Source organism: Entelurus aequoreus, linkage group LG21 (genome assembly GCF_033978785.1).
Source record: "Entelurus aequoreus isolate RoL-2023_Sb linkage group LG21, RoL_Eaeq_v1.1, whole genome shotgun sequence".
NCBI lineage: Eukaryota > Metazoa > Chordata > Actinopteri > Syngnathiformes > Syngnathidae > Entelurus > Entelurus aequoreus.
In genome coordinates this window covers 15,822,188-15,842,831 of record NC_084751.1, presented here as the reverse complement: position 1 = coordinate 15,842,831, position 20,644 = coordinate 15,822,188, and the positions used below count along the sequence as shown (strand labels likewise).

At 39.6% G+C, this 20,644-nt stretch overlaps 2 protein-coding genes across 2 annotated transcripts in view; one reads left to right on the top strand and one right to left on the bottom strand.

Moving 5' to 3' along the window:
* The window catches only part of tmem38b (transmembrane protein 38B), a 104,546-nt gene extending 103,032 nt beyond the window's left edge, over nucleotides 1-1,514 (bottom strand). Inside the window, exon 1 of the mRNA XM_062031086.1 lies at nucleotides 1,464-1,514. The gene's annotated coding sequence lies outside the window, so the exon portion shown is untranslated. The remainder of the gene's footprint in view (nucleotides 1-1,463) is intronic.
* LOC133638451 (inactive tyrosine-protein kinase PRAG1-like) overlaps nucleotides 905-20,644 on the top strand; it is a 30,655-nt gene continuing 10,915 nt past the window's right edge. The window contains exons 1-3 of the mRNA XM_062031075.1: nucleotides 905-1,139; nucleotides 12,337-12,688; nucleotides 12,752-14,343. Of these exons, the coding sequence (XP_061887059.1) occupies nucleotides 12,416-12,688; nucleotides 12,752-14,343 (1,865 nt within the window). The 5' untranslated portion in view covers nucleotides 905-1,139; nucleotides 12,337-12,415. The remainder of the gene's footprint in view (nucleotides 1,140-12,336; nucleotides 12,689-12,751; nucleotides 14,344-20,644) is intronic.

Below are 20,644 nucleotides of genomic sequence, written 5' to 3'. Positions count from 1 at the left end.
CCCTAAGAAAAGGCATTGATGCTTAGGGAAGGCTATGCAGAACGAAACTAAAACTGAACTGGCTACAAAGTCAACAAAAACAGAATGCTGGACGACAACAAAGACTTACTGTGGAGCAAAGACAGCGTCCACAATGTACATCCGAACATGACATGACAATCAACAATGTCCCCACAAAGAAGGATAAAAACAGCTGAGATATTCTTGATTGCTAAAACAAAGTAGATGCGGTAAATATCGCTCAAAGGAAGACATGAAACTGCTACAGAAAAATACCAAAAAAAGACAAAAAGCCACCAAAATAGGAGCGCAAGACAAGAACGAAAACACTACACACAGGAAAACAGCATAAAACTCAAAATAAGTCACGGTGTGATGTGAAAGGTGGTGACAGTACACCTACTTTGAGACAATAGCTATATTGATGCATGCTTGGTTATGGTTTGAATTCATATCCATCAATTGCAACAACGACTTTTTACTGTCAACTGAGTTTAATTTTTTAATGATTTCTGCTGGTGGTGTGCCTCCGTATTTTTTCAACGCAAAAAATGTGCCTTGGCTCAAATAAGGTTGAAAAACACTGACCTAGAGGTAATGTTGAATTGTCCATACTGAAGGTTGGATATTTCACCTCTAACCACTTATAAATGTCCTGACCAGGTCCTTGATCCGAATCTAGATGACGTTCCACACTAAATTGAATGTGAATTCATCACTAGGAGTTTACGTGATCCTGGTAACCAACATTCATGCACACAAATAAAACCTAGCCTCCTTCTCGGTGGAGGTATTAAAAAGCCACCGGTGGTCAGACTGCATGGTTGCTGCTGGGAGCTCCTCCCACACCCTTTTCCTCCTCCCACAGGCTGCTGCAGAGGAGTCCTGCTGCACCTCTGCACAGCACACACTCTCAGCGCAAACAGCAGCAACGTGCATGCCTGCAAGGACAAGCGGAAACAAGCTGCGGCTCCCCCGCCTTGTGAACCTGTCTGCCGGATAAGACAAGACGGATATATGCGTGCCCCTGGAGGGATTCAAATGCACGACTTTTATTCTGCGGTCTTTGGGGTGTATGTTTTTGGTTGTTGAAAGGGGTGGATTCTGTGTTGCCAGGCAAAACAAGAAAGTCAGAGCAGGTAAGCTGCACTAACCTTCCTAATGTGGCTTATTAGGCTTAAACCTGTGGTGCCTTTTTTTATACATTTTTTCAAATGGAAAACATTTTTTCAAGTTCAATTTTTAAAAAACCATAGTTTTTAAATGGCGACAACTTCTCGTTATAATTGTGATTCAAGAAATTTTGCTCACTTTTAAATAACTTCTTGACTAACTGATTCAGGTGGCTCTCACACATGTGCACTAACTTCAGAACAATAAGTGTTCTGATACAACACAACTGGTATTCAAAGTGCAGTTGGAGCAGCTGCTGTGTGTTGATAAGCCCTCCAGCTTTTACTAACCTTTTTTTTACTGCTCCCCTCGGCCACCATGTTTGTAGTCTTGCTCAGTCACAAGTAAGATACCCCCTTGCCTTTAGTGGTGTATGGCACGCTCTTCCTGAAAAAGCATGCACAGGAACCTATAAAAAGGCATCAAAAGCAGCTTTTAACTCAGGCAATTACTGAGGACACTGTCAAAGGTAATGAGGGGTTTCATTATATTGAGCCTCTTTGTTGTCATTTATGATATATACCTGTATATTTCTGTTATGTTTTATTTTCGTACACTTAAAAGCATGACAACACAAAATGGGAACTTATTTTTTAGCCCTTGTAAAAACTGTCCAAATACTGTGTTATATGCATTACAGACCAGTAGTTGGGAGACATCACACTGTAAAGAAACAACTGACGAAACCGCCTTTTAGTTACCCTTTGTTGATGTGTGTGTGATACATAAATAAGGATGGTATTTGTGTACGGTAATGAAGGTATTAAATATGGTGATTGTGATTCTAGCAGTTCATTTTGTGACATGTTTGCAGGCTACTGAAACAAAAAAAATGTCAAAACATGATATTTTTTTGTTCTAAAAAATTTCTTTACTGTGTGGGTTTTTATTAGAGATGTCTGATAACATCGGACTGCCGATATTATCGGCCGATAAATGCTTTAAAATGTAATATCAGAAATTATTGGTATCGGTTTCAAAAAGTAAAATTGATGACCTTTTAAAACGCGGCTGTACTGAGTGGTACACGGACGTAGGGAGAAGTACAGAGCAGTTGCGTCTCCCAATCATACTTGCCAACCCTCCCGATTTTCCCGGGAGACTCCCGAATTTCAGTGCCACTCCCGAAAATCTCCCGGGGCATCCATTCTCCCAAATTTCTCCCGATTTCCACCCAGACAACAATATTAGGAGCATGCCTTAAAGGCACTGCCTTTACGTGCCGGTCCAGACACATAATATCTACAGCTTTTCACACACACAAGTGAATGCAATGCATACTTGGTCAACAGCCATACAGGTCACACTGAGGGTGACCATATAAACAACTTTAACACTGTTACAAGTATGTGCCACACTGTGAACCCACACCAAACAAGAAAGACAAACAAATTTCGGGACAACATCCGCACCGTAACACAACATAAACACAACAGAACAAATACCCAGAACCCCTTGCAGCACTAACTCTTCTGGGACGCTACAATATACACCCCCCGCTACCCCCTACCCCCCCACCTCAACCTCCTCATACATGTCCCAAATTCCAAGCTGCTGTTTTGAGGCATGTTAAAAAAAATAATGCACTTTGTGACTTCAATAATAAATATGGCAGTGCCATGTTGGCATTTTTTTCCATAACTTGAGTTGATTTATTTTGGAAAACCTTGTTACATTGTTTAATGCATCCAGCGGGGCATCACAACAAAATTAGGCATAATAATGTGTTAATCCCAAATCGGTTGGTAATTAAGAGTTGGACAATATCGGAATATCGGATATTGGCAAAAAAGCCATTATCGGACATCTCTAGTTTTTATGTCATCTTATCTTTATCATGTTTAGTAGCACCACATTGAATCGGAACCCACACCACAAATTATATTCCAAGATTTTGGCCATTTTTAAAGGGGAACTGCAATTTTTGGAGAAATTTTGCCTATCATTCACATTTCTTATGTAAGACAAGAACACATGGTTTTCTTTTTTTACGCATTCTAAATAGTAAATAAACACGATCAAAAGTTTGCTTACAATGAAGCCTATTGGAGTCGCTCTATTCTGCCTATAAAGCCCTTAAAAAAACACCTCCATTAAGGTTTTATATACATGATATAAGTACGTATGTATTGTAGTCACGGGCACATTTATAATAATATTTAATATTTACGTATTTTGCTCATTTTAGGCATGCACGGCGCATTCATTTCAAAAACGCATCACATTTGCTTTTTTTTGTTAACAACATAACTGAATACAACACTGCAGACTTCATGAGAGCCAACATAATAAAGCATCACCTACTGTACAAAGTCTGCTGTTATTAGGATGCCGACTGATAGAATATTGTTACAGTACCGTTTAGAGGAAGAATGACTCACAATCCTCGCGAAGAAAAGGTGGACGGACCAACTCGTTGGAACACATCCTCATGCTTCTACTGTCCAGGTGAAATGTATTATTTATGATCTGAAATAGACTTCCACGAGCAGAGAAGCGAGGAAGCAGCTCACCAGTCAATCATTACAACCTTGGCACGCAAGTTTGTGATCATGGCACCGCTATAAATAGTTTGTCTGTGTTAGCGCTCATAATATCAATATCACTAATACTTGGTTAATATTTAAGTCAGAAAATAAAAATAGAGTATTGTTGGCGCATTTTCGACGGTTATTTATTGGGGTTTTTGGGCGAAATAGAGGACCTCACATTGGTTCTGTTGTAAGCGGACTTTCATTTACGTTTATTTACCAGTTCCAATGCATACATCCGTCGTCATGTCTTTCATTATGATTGTGAACAATAAAGTGCAGTTCCCCTTTAAATCCCCTATTGTGCTTAAAGCCACCAGGGAGCACAGTTGCTTAGCTAAATGCAGTGGTTTTTAACCTTGTTGGAGGTACCGAACCCCATTAGTTTCATATGCGCATTCACCGAACCCTTCTTTAGTGAAAAATAAAATGTTTTTTTTCCAAATTCAAGACAAAGTTATATGTTTTTGGTAACACTTTACTATGGGGAACATATTCTAAGTAACAAATACTTAATTTAGAGTTATTTGGTTAGGGTCAGGGTTAGGGTTAGGGTCAGGGTTAGATGATTAGGGTTATAATAAGGCCATGCCGAATAAGGCATTAATAAGTACTTAATAATGACTAGTTCAGAGCCAATATGTTACTAATTTGCATGTTAAAAGCAACTAATTAATGGTGAATATGTTCCCCATACTAAAGTGTTACCATGTTTTTTTACTGGTGCACAAAATGAACCGTGCATGAACATCACCTTGTTCAAACAACAAAACCAACACAGTGCATAAACTCACAACAAATTACACACCTGCAAATCAGTTTGACTTCTGCTGTTGCAGTATCCGTAATACGCAGATAGGGAGAAGTTTTTATTTACACGATGAGTCGGGTGTGTCTTGACCTCCGCCGAACCCCTGAGACCGACTCACCGAACCCCTAGGGTTCGATCGAACCCAGGTTAAGAACCACTGGCTAAATGTAATGTTTAAATAGGCTGTGACGTGGATATGTGAATCATACCACAACTCGCCAGTCCATTGGATTCCGATTCTTGGTGTGACGATTCCATTCAACGCGATTCTTGCAATTTATTATTTGGTGTAAGAATTATAACAAAAAACTTTTTAAAACAGGTCACATAAGATCCTGTTGGATGCTGACATATGACGTACAGTCGTCGCTCGCCACATCGCACTTCAAATATTTCAGCTTCAACACTGCAGATTTTTTTAAAGCATATTTTACAATTTTTGGGTCCTAAATTAAGCATTTTCAAGCAAATAAGGCTAAATAAACTAAAAATATAAATAATACAGTAGTATTGCCCACTGGAGGCGATTAATCAGAATGCACTGTTCAGTATCGTGGCCGCTGATTGGCAAAAATGAAAAGAGTGTAAAGGTGACTAAAGGGTGGTATTTTATGTCTAGAGAGCTCTCATAATGTTGAAAAACATATTTAGGTCATAAACAGGTTTTTTTGCTCAAGCCCTGACATTTTTTATTTATAACTACTGATTCCTACTTTGGGAAATGTTTGGAACCCATCCATCCATCCATTTTCTACCGCTTGTCCCTTACGGGGTCACGAGGGGTGCTGGAGCCTATCCCAGCTGCACACGGGCGGAAGGCAGGGTAAACTCTGGACCATTTAACATAAATAAACGATAAAATTATGAATCGATTTAGAATCTAAATAAATAAAAATTGCAATTTGGATGTGAATACATTCTTTTCAGCACCCATACTGGTATGTATTCATTTTGTTCTTACAAACTAGCATTAAAGTAATCGTTATCAACATCAGCAAATTCCACATTGACCTAGTTTTTCCTATCTCTATAGCTGATGTTTTTTTTAACATCGTCGTGAAATAAATTTCTGCTATTTTGAAAGTTGTCAAGTGACTAAACTTCTGGTGTTTTTCTGCTGTGAGAGGAAGTGAGAAATATTGGACCTTGAGCTTGAGGAGGTGTGGGGAATGTAGACAGCGGGGTCTAGCTCTTGTCAAACAATCTGTGGACGCAGGAATGACCTAAATAGAGATGTAACGTTAGTTTGGTTTGTTTGGCAGACACAGAACAAAAATGTTGAGTATTCACAGATGATTTTCCAACATGTCCTCTCCCTCTTTGTTGTTGTCATTGATCCTCTGCTGGTAAAGTGATACAACAGATCAACTTACAGAACACAACTCAGCCGGCTCAAAAATCTAAATTTGGATCAACATTAAACGGCACACTTTCATGGTTGACACACTTTCTCCGCATGTCTGGTTTTAAGTCAGAGAAATTCTGGAAAATGTTGAAAAAATGCACCAAAAAATGTTTTAAAGGCCTACTGAAATGAATTTTTTTTATTTAAACGGGGATAACAGATTTATTCTATGTGTCATACTTGATCATTTCGCGATATTGCCATATTTTTGCTGAAAGGATTTAGTATAGAACAACGACGATAAAGTTCGCAACTTTTGGTCGCTGATAAAAAAAAAGCCTTGCCTATACCGGAAGTAGCGTGACGTCACAGGAGGAAGGATTCCTCACAATTCCCCGTTGTTTACAATGGAGCGAGAGAGATTCGGACCGAGAAAGCGACGATTACCCCATTAATTTGAGCGAGGATGAAAGATTCGTGGATGAGGGACGTTAGAGTGAAGAACTAGAGAGGCAGTGCAGGGTGTATCTTTTTTCGCTCTGACCGTAACTTAGGTACAAGGTCTCATTGGATTCCACACACTCTCCTTTTTCTATTGTGGATCACGGATTTGTATTTTAAACCACCTCGGATACTATATCCTCTTGAAAATGAGAGTCGAGAACGCGAAATGGACATTAAAAGTGACTTTTATCTCCACGACAATACATCAGCGAAGCTCTTTAGCTACTGAGCTAACGTGATAGCATCTGGCTCAAATGCAGATAGAAACAAAATAAATAAATCCCTGACTGGAAGGATAGACAGAAGATCAACAATACTATTAAACCATGGACATGTAACTACACGGTTAATAATTCTCAGCCTGGCAAAGCTTAACAATGCTATTGCTAACGACGCTGAAACTAACTTAGCAACTTAGCAACCGGACCTCACAGAGCTATGATAAAAACATTAGCGCTCCACCTACGCCAGCCAGCCCTCATCTGCTCATCAACACCCGTGCTCACCTGCGTTCCAGCGATCGACGGCGCGACGAAGGACTTCACCCGATCACAGATGCGGTTGGCGGCTAGCATCGGCTAGCGCGTCTACTATCCAAGTAAGTACTCCTTGTTGTGTTGCTACAGCCAGCCGCTAATACACCGATCCCACCTACAACTTTCTTTTTTGCAATCTCCATTGTTCATTAAACAAATTGCAAAAGATTCACCAACACAGATGTCCAGAATACTGTGGAATTGTTCGATGAAAACAGAGCAGTTTGTATGGTGACACATTGGGTACGAATACTTCCGTTGCCGTCGTGACGTCACGCGCATACGTCTTCATACATAGACGTTTCCAACCGGAAGTTTAGCGGGAAATTTAAAATTGCACTTTATAAGTTAACCCGGCCGTATTGGCATGTGTTGCAATGTTAAGATTTCATCATTGATGTATAAACTATCAGACTGCGTGGTCGGTAGTAGTGGGTTTCAGTAGGCCTTTAACATTGATGATACACCTTTGAATCAAAATGCATTTTATTCGTTGGGATATCCCCCAGACTTGCTCAAAGTTCCGCAAAATTCCGAAGTCAATTTTGCGTAACGAGCAAGCTCGCTGATAGATGCAACTTTTTCACTTCCGATAACGTACCGATATTTGAGATGTGAGTATAGGCCAATACCGATGTTAGTTTGATACGATATCAGCACAACTCATACCACATACTTGTGTTATTCTGTAGCATAGAATGTTACAAAAGGCTTTGAAGTAAAATTCTCCAGAACAATGTATAGTATATGACAAATACTTACCTATTTAGTATTGACTTATTATACTGTCTTTAATTTCATTGAAGTGGACATTTGTTTTTGGCAACACCTCGTGGTCACAATAATTTATTAAGTTTAGCGCATGACTCTTATTGATGACTCTCATTTAATGATGCAGACACGTTTGTTACTGGATACTTATTAATACGCTTCTCCCTTCTAGACTTAGTACATAGAAGTAATATAATCATTTGATACTTGTTTGTATTGACAAATATTTTTTAGACTGCAATATTGTTCATTTAAGGACATGTATTACGTATGTCTAGCTTGTGTGCTATTGTGTGCTTAGCTGTTGTGAAGCTGCTCGCTCCTAGTAGCCTACCATGTTTACCTTTTGTAAACGACTTTACAAGAGTACAAGAAAAGACCAAGCATATGCTTATTGGAGGACATTTAGATTTTAACAGGCTGTTCTACTTTTGCACGAGTAAATACGCTGCAGGACAGATACTTGTTTTTTTTGCTGATATCAATATCAGATCGGGACACCCCAACTAACGAATCAAAAAAGTGAATAATATATTGCAAGGTTGATATCTGTCAAGCTTTTGAATAAAAAAAATAAAATGCGGTATAAAAAGGCAGTGATTGAATGCTAAAAGCTTATTATAGACAAATTGTATCCAAAAAAATAAGAAACATATATAGAATATTAGAGATGTCCGATAATGGCTTTTTTGCCGATATCCGATATTCCGATATTGTCCAACTCTTAATTACCGATTCCGATATCAACCGATACCGATATATACAGTCGTCGAATTAACACATTATTATGCCTAATGTTGTTGTGATGCCCCGCTGGATGCATTAAACAATGTAACAAGGTTTTCCAAAATAAATCAACTCAAGTTATGGAAAAAAATGCCAACATGGCACTGCCATATTTATTATTGAAGTCACAAAGTGCATTATTTTTTTTAACATGCCTCAAAACAGCAGCTTGGAATTTGGTTGAGGTGGGCGGGGTTGGGGGAGGGCGGGTAGAGGGTAGCGGGGGGTGTATATTGTAGCGTCCCGGAAGAGTTAGTGCTGCAAGGGGTTCTGGGTATTTGTTCTGTTGTGTTTATGTTGTGTTAAGGTGTGGATGTTCTCCTGAAATGTGTTTGTCGTCCTTGTTTGGTGTGGGTTCACAGTGTGGCGCATATTTGTAACAGTGTTAAAGTTATTTATACGGCTACCCTCAATGTGACCTGTATGGCTGTTGACCAAGTATGCCTTGCATTCACTTGTGTGAAAAGCCGTAGATATTATGTGGTTGGGCCGGCACGCAAAGGCAGTGCCTTTAAGGCACGCCCCCAATATTGTTGTCTGGGTGGAAATCGGGAGAAATTCAGGAGAATGGTTGCCCCAGGAGATTTTCGGGAGGGGCACTGAAATTCGGGAGTCTCCCAGGAAAATCCGGAGGGTTGGCAAGTATGACTAGGAGACGCAACTGCTCTGTGCTTCTCCCTACGTCCGTGTACCACTCCGAACAGCAGCGTTTTAAAAAGTCATTAATTTTACTTTTTGAAACCGATACCGATAATTTCCGATTTTAAAGCATTTATCGGCCGATAATATCGGACTGCCGATATTATCGGACATCTTTATAGAATATAGATTTTTTTTTTTTAACCGACAGATCAAAATTGTGCGTTTTAGTGCCTGGATACAAAGTAAAACATTTTGTGAACAACGTCCATAGTAATATTGTAATCAAATTTTGTTTGACACCTGCCATCTACTGGCCTAGCATGCATACTACGATGTTTTGGTACGTTTTTAAACATATCTTAAATCACCCAAACTGTAAGCTGTATTACCGTAATTTCCGGACTATAAACCGCACCTGACTATAAGCCGCACCAGCAAAATTTAGGGGAAAATACAGATTGATCCATATATAAGCCGCACCCGACTATAAGCCGCAGGGTTTTGATGTGTAATTACCGTAGTATATAGGGGTTCCTGCTACCACGGAGGGGATTGTCGGGACAGAGATGACTGTTTGGGAACGCAAAGCGTCCCATTTATTAACAATAAATCTTTCAATCATTCAATCAAACTTTCACATCTTTGACATGGCGAACAGCATTCGTACAGAGTACAAATAATACAACGGTGCAAAGTAATACAAAGTGCTCGCCTGTACGTTATCAAAATAACCAGCCTACCGGTATATGAAAAGTCAGTCTTTAATCATTGTGTCATCGTCTTCCTCCTGCGTACTAAAACCACCGAAATCCTCTTCGTCGGTGTCGGAGAAGAACAGGCCGTAAATAAGCCGCACCGTTGTATAAGCCGCAGGGACCAGAACGAGGGGAAAAAGTAGCGGCTTATAGTCCGGAAATTACGGTAGTTTAAGAGAGGAACCTGGAAGACGTTGTGACCACTTAAAGACCACAATCAAATAAATGCAAACATAAAACTGATCAGTCATCGCTGGGTTTGGACTGAGGCGGGATACCACAAGGTCTATAGGCGAGGTTCGCTTCCTCCCCGCGGTTGTCGTCACAGGCACAACTAAACAAACACGCAGCAAGTAGGCGCTTTGCTGCCTAAAGTGAGTCAGAGTGAACCAAATCAAATGTAAACATGCCTTCATTGTATCTTCTTTTACTAACCAACAGGAAGACGCCACCTTTCTAAGTCAACACATTTTTCTCCCTTGTTATATAAGCTCATATTTACGTATTTCAGCACGTGCGCTACATGTTTGTGGATCTTTTTGACGAGGCGGTCTCATGGGGTTGTGTGTCAGTGCAGCACCTCGTTGAAAGGCAATTAAAGCGGTGTAAGGAAAATAAAGCTGGGGTGCAGCCAGATGCCGGGGAACAAATGATCCCTCTGAAGTAGCGCTGATCCTCTCACTGTCGCTGTTGTACAACAGGAGGAAGGAGGTGCACTTTGTTTGTGCGCAGGAGGAGGCTTTTTTTTTTGAGGGTGTGAGATTCACCCTGGTGAGACTTGCGCCTTTTACACATTCCTGACATTCCGACCTCTGGGATGCTTGAGGCTCCTCTGTCTTCTTCTAGCTTGTCGGGGTCTGCCGAGGACCTCGAGGGGGGGCTTTTATGTCGCAGGGATCAACAAGAAGTCTGTCTATGCTTCAGCAGACGCCGCATAGCCGCTAATTTAGGAGACCATGGGAACGCAAAGTAGTGCCGGTTCTCCATAGGTTACATTCACACATGATGACATTTATGACCTAACGGAGATTTCCTATCAGGCTTCCTTGTTGCTGTTTTTACTTTGGGTGTTAGTCCTTTGGATTCAGACCAGGGAAAAGGATCTAGTACAGTTAAGCGCTCAGCCAAGGCCGCTCAGTACACGTACATCATATTCATGGATAAATACTTCCTGCGTATGCCTGAATTTTGTCATTCATACATGCTTCGTCCACTAAATGGAACATGCCACGTCTCAGGGAAAATTACCTGCATTTAAATATAATGGGATTTTCTTTGGCCCGTAGGCCAAATATTCACATTTTATAAACAAAAGCTTACATATGCATATTACATTTGGATGAAATGCCAAAATACATAGAAACAGAGTCATATTTGTAAATATTGTTGAAATCTGGCCTTCAAGTACATATGCTTTTTCTTTTCTTTTTTTTTCATAATTTAAATTTATTTTAATTATTGAATTTTTTTTTAGGGTATATCTACATACAATAATATTTTAAAATATGAACTGTTTACATTAAATGAAACATAAACAAAGCAATTTTTTAATTTATTTCCAAAAAAATTTGGTAAAATAAACAGTTGTCCTCATTCTTCATAAAAGTCCTTTATTTCTAAAAAGGACATAAAAACATTGTAAGTATATATATATATATAATTTATTTTACTTTTTTGCTGAACAACTTCAGCCCTAAACAAAAACACCAAAAATGTCATGTTGTTTTTTAAAGATATTTTAATCCTTTTAAGGCTTTTTTAATCAAATGAGTCAATTGGTATTAAACTGCATAACACCAGTTATTTTACTAATTTAAACCTGTGAGATTATCTAATCAAAGGCATTCAAATGTCAATTTAAAGAAAATGATTTTATGTCCTGTTTGGCTTTGAAGATAATTAAAATTGAATGTCCATTAACTTTTTTTTTCATTTTGTCAAACTGTTAACTTCACATAAAGAAATGTATTATTGTTTCCATATTGGGGTTTTTGGAAAATATATTACATAAAGATGTCTAAGATGTCATAATGATCTGGACAGAGACCAGTAAAAATAACTGAAAAAGCTGTAATATGTATGCCGTGCCGGTAGTTTATTGATATAATGTTTTTTATGCAGTTACAGATAATATTTGATCAGAATAATGTTACTGGAAAGAGTTCTGTAAAGCGGTATTCTTCCTAAGACGACAAACTAGTTGAGACTGAAACACAACAGCGCCTCTGCAGGTTGCGCTTTATTTACCATTGTTATGTAAACAAACAGCCTAAACAACACAATTTTCTTCCGAAAGCCGCGTCGTGTAGTCGAGTTCATGTTCATCATAAATGATTAATGCTGACTTTGATGTGACACATCATATATGATCTTCAAAAGCAAAATTAGTCATTTGATGCCATGATCAAAGACCGCTTTATTATCACATGATCTAAAGCAGCTAAGATTCTTTCTCTAACCTCATTCTTTTTTTCCTTTGTAGCCATGAACGTGTGTTCTGCGTTTGCCGAAACGCTCCTTCGTCGCTTCTGACCTTTCCCAACGATCGAGTGACGACGAAGATGTCAGTGTGCAGCGACTTTGCAGAACACGTGTGGAAACCCGGCTCTTGTAAGAACTGCTTCCACCAGCTCAGCGCGCACAGGCAGACGGTCGGCGGTGGCCCGGATGGCGCTGCGTCCGCCGCGTGTCTGAAGAGCGGCCTCGGAGGCGATGAAGAAACTGCAGTGACGGTGCCTTCACCTTACAGCAAGCCCACTATCGCCGTCAAGCCCACTATGATGAGCATGGACACCAGCGACTCCATGGCTGACGTTAACATGAACATAGAGAAGGTGATTGTCCTTAAAGTGTCTGATAAATGCTTATGTTCTCTAACCAATGCTTTTTTGTTACAGAAAAACTCAAAGGGTCTAAAGAAGCTTCTGGACCTCTCTTCACTTTACATTGATGGCAACAGTTGCAATAAAACCCAGAGAGATTCATCTCTTCAAAGCCAGGAACCCAAGAAGGACTATTGCTTTTCTCACCCTTCCTTGTCGCCCAAAGGCTCCATGATCATCAGCAACAGAGGTCCTCAAGGTGTCAAGAACAAAGCTAATGGGGACATTTGTAATCAGCAGAATAGTACCACCGCCCCCAGAACTAATAGCACTTCAAGTGTTGGCGCTAAGATATTAAATTATCATTGCCAAAATTCTGTGGAGAAACTTTTTCCTCCAACCAGTCCTGCCAAACTTTGTACTAACGGAACAGGTAACACTGTTCTCCCCACCAAGACGTCCAGCACTTCCCTAAACTCTGCGTTATCTTTGGACACTCTCACTAACAGTCAGTCCTCCATCTACTCTCCTCCTGTCCTATCTAAACAAAACAGCCCCTTAGACTCTTCCTCCTCATTTGGTAGCAGTACAGATTCACTACCAGTCCACGAGGGTTCCGTTGGGAGCCCTAAAAGTCCCCAAGCAACGCTTAACTCTGCACCCAATTCTCCCAGTGAACCAGACTCTGAACCCATTTATGCAGAGAGCACCAAGAAAAAGCATAAGCCTCAGGGAAATGTGTTGCAAAACCAGACCAAGAACTCCTCAGAAGAAAGTCAACGGGCCACCATTACTGTAATGGCTGCCCACACAGAGGGGAACAACAGGATGTTCTACCTGAGCAGCCCAGATTCTGCCATCAGCACTCAGTACCACTTTAGCCCTACAGCACATAAGGACCCCGTCAGCACAGCCTTTCGCTGGCCCAGTCCGAGCCACAGTGCATCCTCCTTGGTTACAGAATTCAGCCTTCCCCCTCCTCTCTATCCCAAGCCTCAGTCTAGCCCGCCCATTCCACCAAAAAGAACCACCCGGTCACCCAAACTTGGCACTTCCAGCCTTTCTCCGTCCATCTCTTCACCGGTTCCACTTCCAGATCTCCACAGACTGAGCACCAATAGTCTCTCGCCGTTTGTATCGTCTCCGGTTCCTCTTCCGGAACTCTCCATGCTTTTACTGGTGTCCGCCAAAGAGGGACACTTCAAGGTCCAACCGGAAAACCACAGCCCAGCAGCATCCGATCGTTGGCAAAAGCCTCACAACCACCACAGCTCCGCCTGGAACTGTCGCATCGAGGAGGAAGAGGAGGAGGAAGAACGGGAGCGGAAAGGGGGTGAAAAAAAACCGCTGACTACTAATCCTGGGTCTCGTGTAACAGGCCCAGTCAATGGTGCTGCTGTCTGGAAGGAGTCCAGAGACTGTAAGGCCCTGACCAGCCCCCCTCAGATGACAGAGCCAGGCACGGCCCCCCTGCCTCTACCTAACAATGGTGCCTGTCAGGGGGATAGTGAGGTTGCCGCTGCAGAGGAGAAGGGCAAGCAGAGCGGGAGCATGCCGGCCAAGCAACATGACAGCGCAACAACAGAGCCTCTGGTAGCGGGGAAGATGGGATCAAGCAATCATGAGACCAATCCAACACCACCACCTCCACCCAAGAAACAGCACAGGTACGTGTGACCCATTTATACATTCTTCTGTGGTATCTGTTTGACTACACTGCCCTAATGTAAAAGTATAATAGTCTTCTTTAAGGTACACTTCAAACTTTAAACTAGTTACCGTAATCCAAAGCGAGTGTTTGCACATTTTTCAGTGAAGTCTCCAGGGGTCCTGGGTACTGCTCGTCTCATCATGTTCTTGTTGAGGTTCATGTTACAGTTTAGGAGCATATATTCATTGAATTGTTAGGTCAAGTCTCAAACAATACCCGCTCTGAGGGTATAGTTTGGATTTTGTATCGACACTATGGGAATCCGTCATGCTCCCCAGATGGATGCAATCAAATTGGAACCACAATCTGACATCCCCGTACTCTGTACTGTGCCTACCTGTGACTCACACAAGCATTAACGGGACGGTAATTCATCTATGAAACGCTGCTTTGCGCATACTACATAATGTATGGGCACCTACTCTTTAACAGCATGTATGTTTTTTCTCCTCTGGTGGGACGATCTAGTGTCGGTTGCACCTGACTGCCATTGCATGTGTGACGCTCACTGTGCAAGATTTATTCCGACCACTTTGGGATCATTGAAACAGTTACAGCGTCTTCCTCAATGCGTGTGTTGTCCTATTCATGCTACTAATGCGACCTTTTTTTCAATTGTAATGAACACATAAAATCGGTCTGTTAAATGGCGCCCTTTGTATTGACTGCAGCCAAATAGCTCCAATAACATTGGGGCACTGTAGTAAAGCTACAGCAATCATTATTCTTGCGGTGGAATACAGTGGTGCCTTCAAAGTCTTACAGTTTGGACTTGAAACCAAAATTGTTAAGAAAAATATGCCCCTAAATTGCACAAAAACGTTTTTAAATTACAACAAATTGATAAACGGATTGTGGTTGATTTTGGAGGTTACAATTAGGATAGCCAACTGTCCTGTTTTAGCCAGGATAAATTGGCCTCGAGTATTGACTGTTAACTCTTGTAAATGCACTACCCATTCATCCATTTTCTACCTCTTATTCCCTTCGGGGTCGCGGGGGGCGACAATCGGGCGGAAGGCGGGGTACACCCTGGACAAGTCGCCACCTCATCGCAGGGCCACTAGTTTAGATGAAAACAGCAGCGGCAGATCATGTTTAACACATCGCCTGTCATCCAATCACAGCCCCCCTCGAGCGCATCAGTTGTATACAGCAAAAACTCTTATTATAAACGACTTTAGGCTTGGTTTTTTTCCCTCAGTCACTTGCAAATCTTGAGAGACGCAAGTAGCGGGGTTTTTTTAACTTATTTTTTAACCTTTATTTGGGCTTGCTTTTCAACCTCTGCGGTAAATCTTTTGTGCCTTCTTCACCACCGTTTCCTGTTTACTGACTTGGTACAACCACCAAAACGCACACACATAATGCGCATCTCATCAGAACACCAGTGTTCTGCGTCATTGGCTTGTTATTTTACGTAAGCTTGAGAAGTCAACCAGTGGAAACTCGTTTCTATCGTGCAAACAATGTTTAGTAGCGATTAGATTGGATCAGAATATTTCAAACTTACACAAATTAGTCTGAAATACTTAATGTAAGTCTTTTATTGAACACATTCTATAAGGCAGTGCCATATCCTCATACTTTCACAGTGATATCACTGTTTTTTTGTTACATTGTGGCACAATAAAAATGATGAAAGTTCTGGATAACTTCCAGGTTAAACAATTTTCCACACAACAAGAATTTACCAATACAGAAACAATGCTAAAAAAGTAATAAAAGGCACATCAAAAGTTTAAATAAAACTAAAATAAAAAATAGGACATGTCTGTGCACCGTTCTATGCTATGAGGCGAACTGACAAGAGCTTACAGTCCCAATAAAGGCAAATTGTGTGTTCTTTAAAGGTTTGTTCAATATGACGTTACACAATGATACATTAAGGATTGAAAGGGAACATAGACACTTTCTGTATTTCCATTTGAATCATAATATCGATATAGGACTACACTGAAAGGTTATACAGTTTCAGACGGTTATCTTTCATATTTAAATGTTTGTTATTGTAAAATTTACCATGCTGAGTGCAATACTAAATCGGCCCTAGTGTGTGAATGTTTATCTGTCTATCTGCATTGGCCCTGCGATGAGGTGCCGACCTGTCTAGGGTGTACCCTGCACTCTGTTCAAGTGCAGCTGGGATAGGCTCCAGCCCCCCTGCAACCCTGAAATGGATAAGAAAAATGGATGGATGGATGGACCATGCTTAGTGCAATTCAAAGTGGTTGGCCAACTTGCACAACAAACACAAGTCGTAGAAGTCATGTGTGTCACGATGTTTCATCTTTCATTTTGTTATTGCGAATCAATTCAAATCAATGTTTTTGTTCCCAAAGAGCACTCTGGCCTACATGCTAGCATGTTTAGAAACATCAAAACATTACCCCATTTTGGCCATTTTTTAGCACGACAACATTTTATTGGAGCCTAAAAATGCAAAAAGTTCAATTTAAACATTAAAAATGGGTCTTAGAGGGGCTGTTTACACTTATGTTACCATTAGTGGTTTAAAAGAACATATTTTTCACAATTACAAAATTTATGTAATAAAAAATTTTACATTATAAAATTATTGGCGTTTACGGCGGGAGCGCGTGCACGCGTATAAAAACAGTCCCAAGAGAAGCAACGAACAATTTGCAGTCATGTTGTTGTTATGATAGAATATACATTCAGCGACAGCTAACACTAGCTATCCAAATTGCTATTATTAGCTAACAACACCTAAAGCTAATGTGCGTGCATGTGTTACATATGTACGTAATTAAGTCATTAAGTAGGAGAAGTGAGAGGGCGGGATATACTGTGTAAATTACATTGAAAAGTTAGCCCCCTATAGGCATCTGTGTAAATTTTGCAAACAGTCCCTTTAAATTGTTTTTTAAAACAACACAGCTATTGTTTTTGTTTGTGTAAATGCTAAAAATGCTGATCTGTAAAAATATGTTAAGTGTTTGGCTCGACATGTGGTAGTACATCTTAATCAAAACAAAAATGGCAGCCAACATCACTGTTGTGTTTATAACTCTTCAACAAAGTGAACAGTTATTAGTCTACATAATCTATTGCTGTGCGGTATCACTACAACAACTTGATATATTTACATTCCAATGCTTAATCTTTTCAATAATTGGCTGAGGTTTTTATTAAATATTTCAAAATCGTTGCTGTTTTCTAAAGTCAAACATGCTCCATGTGGGTGATGACCACTGTCCAAATAGAATTGACTTTACCGTATTTTTCGGAGTATAAGTCGCTCTGGTGTATAAGTTGCACAGGCCGAAAATGCATAATAAAGAAGAAAAAAAACATATATAAGTCGCACTGAAGTATAAGTCGCATTTTTTGGGGAAATGTATTTGATAAAACCCAACACCAAGAATAGACGTTTGAAAGGAAATTTAAAATAAATAAAGAATAGTGAACAACAGGCTGAATAAGTGTACGTTATATGACGCATAAATAACCAACTGAGAACGTGCCTGGTATGTTAACGTAACATATTATGGTAAGAGTCATTCAAATAACTATAACATATAGAACATGCTATACGTTTACCAAACAATCTGTCACTCCTAATCGCTAAATCCCATGAAATCTTATACGTCTAGTCTCTTACGTGAATGAGCTAAATAATATTATTTGATATTTCACGGTAATGTGTTAATAATTTCACACATAAGTCGCTCCTGAGTATAAGTTGCACGGCCAAACTATGAAAAAAACTGTAACTTATAGTCCGAAAAATACGAGTACTTCTGTTTTTCAGTTGATGTTTTACAGTTGTTCAGTTATTTTAGATTCTTACTGTGTGCACTTGGAAGCATTATGTCATGAATCATTTAAAAGCCACAGATGGTTGAGGAAATAGGACTCCGAGCAGTCTAAAAAAGCAAAGATGTTTTGTTTTTTTAGCCGCTAGTGTCGTCTTTCTCAATCGTTTTGCAGGTTAGTGCACAAGTTGTTGCGTTTTAGTGTGGAAGTAAAATTAATTTTTGACAGGGGTAAGGCATGTCAGCTGGTTATAGCTGGAGATAGCCAAAGTGGAAGGGCTCGAATGAGCAGATTGTTGCCCCCGGCAACACCCAAAATGCCCCATTCTGGCAGTGGCCGCCAATAGAAGTCAAATTAATAGTCTGACCACTCGCTATATGAGCGCTGACAGTACAGGAGCTCATCTATCTGCTGACTTTAGCTACACACACGCAACTGGATGGCTGACAGGGTTCTGTTACAACTCATGTGGCTAATTTTGTGGGGGACTCGAACCTCAGCCTCTTCATCATGAGGTAGGCAGCTTTGTCTTTTGATACAGGGAAGATGCTGACTTTGTGTTAGAATGCTCAAAATGACATCCAGTACAATACACATATGTCATTAATATCAAGACTGATTGTGTACTGCCTCGAGGTGTTGAAATTAACAGTGTTTAACCTTGTTTTATACTTGTATGACAGATGTTACATGTGTAGTTAATAGACATAATGATAACTGTTTAACACTTGAAGCGACAAATTAATTCCATGTTCATTTCTTACTATTTAAAAAAAAATTATTGTGTTCAACCTTAGAGCCTCCACATGCTGCATAAATGGAGTCAGACGTACTAAGAAGAAGATTTAGTATGGAACTGTTGTATGACTCTTGAGTATAAACCTGCTTTTTGTGTAAAGTTTGCATGATTCTATCTAGGTGTTGCATCACGTCAGGTGTCCCGCCTCCCTTCTCTCCCAAATTGTGAGTCAGCCCCTATTATTTCCAAGTTTCGCCTTGCTGAAGTAGTCCCATAAAATGTGTCATTATTCAAACAACAGACCTGATAACTTCTCACGCACATTAAACGCTGGATAGACGTTTTTTTTTGGAGGGAGCGGGGGGGATTTGACGTCAATAGTCCATATCGCTGCAAATACAACATGCGCGTGTCACATTTTTACTGCTCACTTTTGGTCCACACAGTGACTACAAGGATCACGGTTAGATGATAGTGTTTATACTCTGTAAATCACATTTGTGGTTACGTCAAGACGTCTGGTAAAGAGGAAATATGCAGTTACGATGTTGATTTAAGTGTTATTCGGACTTAAAGCGGACATCCCTTATATAAACAGAAAACATCCTGGTGAGTGCTGCATTTTTGTGTCATGACAACATATGTATGTTTTTACAAGATGTCAAGTATAGTTAAACATTATTGTTTACAAATAAAATATATACATACATTTTTAAAGAAAAATCTTAGTATGCGCTGCAGTCCGTTGAACAATAACCTGCAGGGTGCACTATGGACATCCCTGTGCCAAAGCAACCTTTGTTAAACTTTACAACAATAGTAATACAAATATTTATAATTATGTCATGTTATTAGACTTGGACTTAGACAAACTTTAATGATTCGCAAGGGAAATTGTTCAACACAGTAGCTCCGTTACAATGATGGAAAGTGTAAGGATGAAAAGGACAATGCCGGTATAAATAGACTAAATATAGCGATATAAAATATAACCTATATACGAATATATATATATAATATGTGTACAGTATATTATATATACAGATATATTATATTATGTCTATAACATATGTACAATAAATACCAATGACCATGTACAATATTACAGTATATGTGACAGCAGCAGCATAAAATAGAGAGTAGATCCAGCAGAAAATAGACATTAAAAACAAAGAAGTTTTTTTATTATATCTTATTATTTTTCCAACAATATATAGCTGTAATCCTCAAACTGTGGTACGTGTACCGTTAGTGGCACGTGGGCTCTATCAAGTGGTACTCCAAAGAATCACTTGATTTAAGTGAAATAAGGTTTTATTTTCCTATATTCAAACACAGTGTTACTGTTCAAACTATGTTTAATGTTACAGTGGTCAAAAATATTAAATATACTTGTTAAATAAAACCTGTGCCTTGTATTTAATTAATACTTAGGCCTACTACGTTACTGTATTTTAATGTTGGTCATTATGGTGGTACTTGGAGAGCCAAGTTTTTTTTTGAGGTGGTACTTGGTGAAAAAGGTTTGATAACCACTGACGTATAGTATTTACTGTACAAGTCACTCAGTTTAAAATAGCACATAAAAAGATCTGATATACCTATACAAATATTAAACAATAAACAGCATAAACCAATTTATACAATTATATATATACAAATAAATAAATATACATACATACATTTGAAATAACTTGATGTATATATTGAAAAATAAAAATTGAACATTATATATATA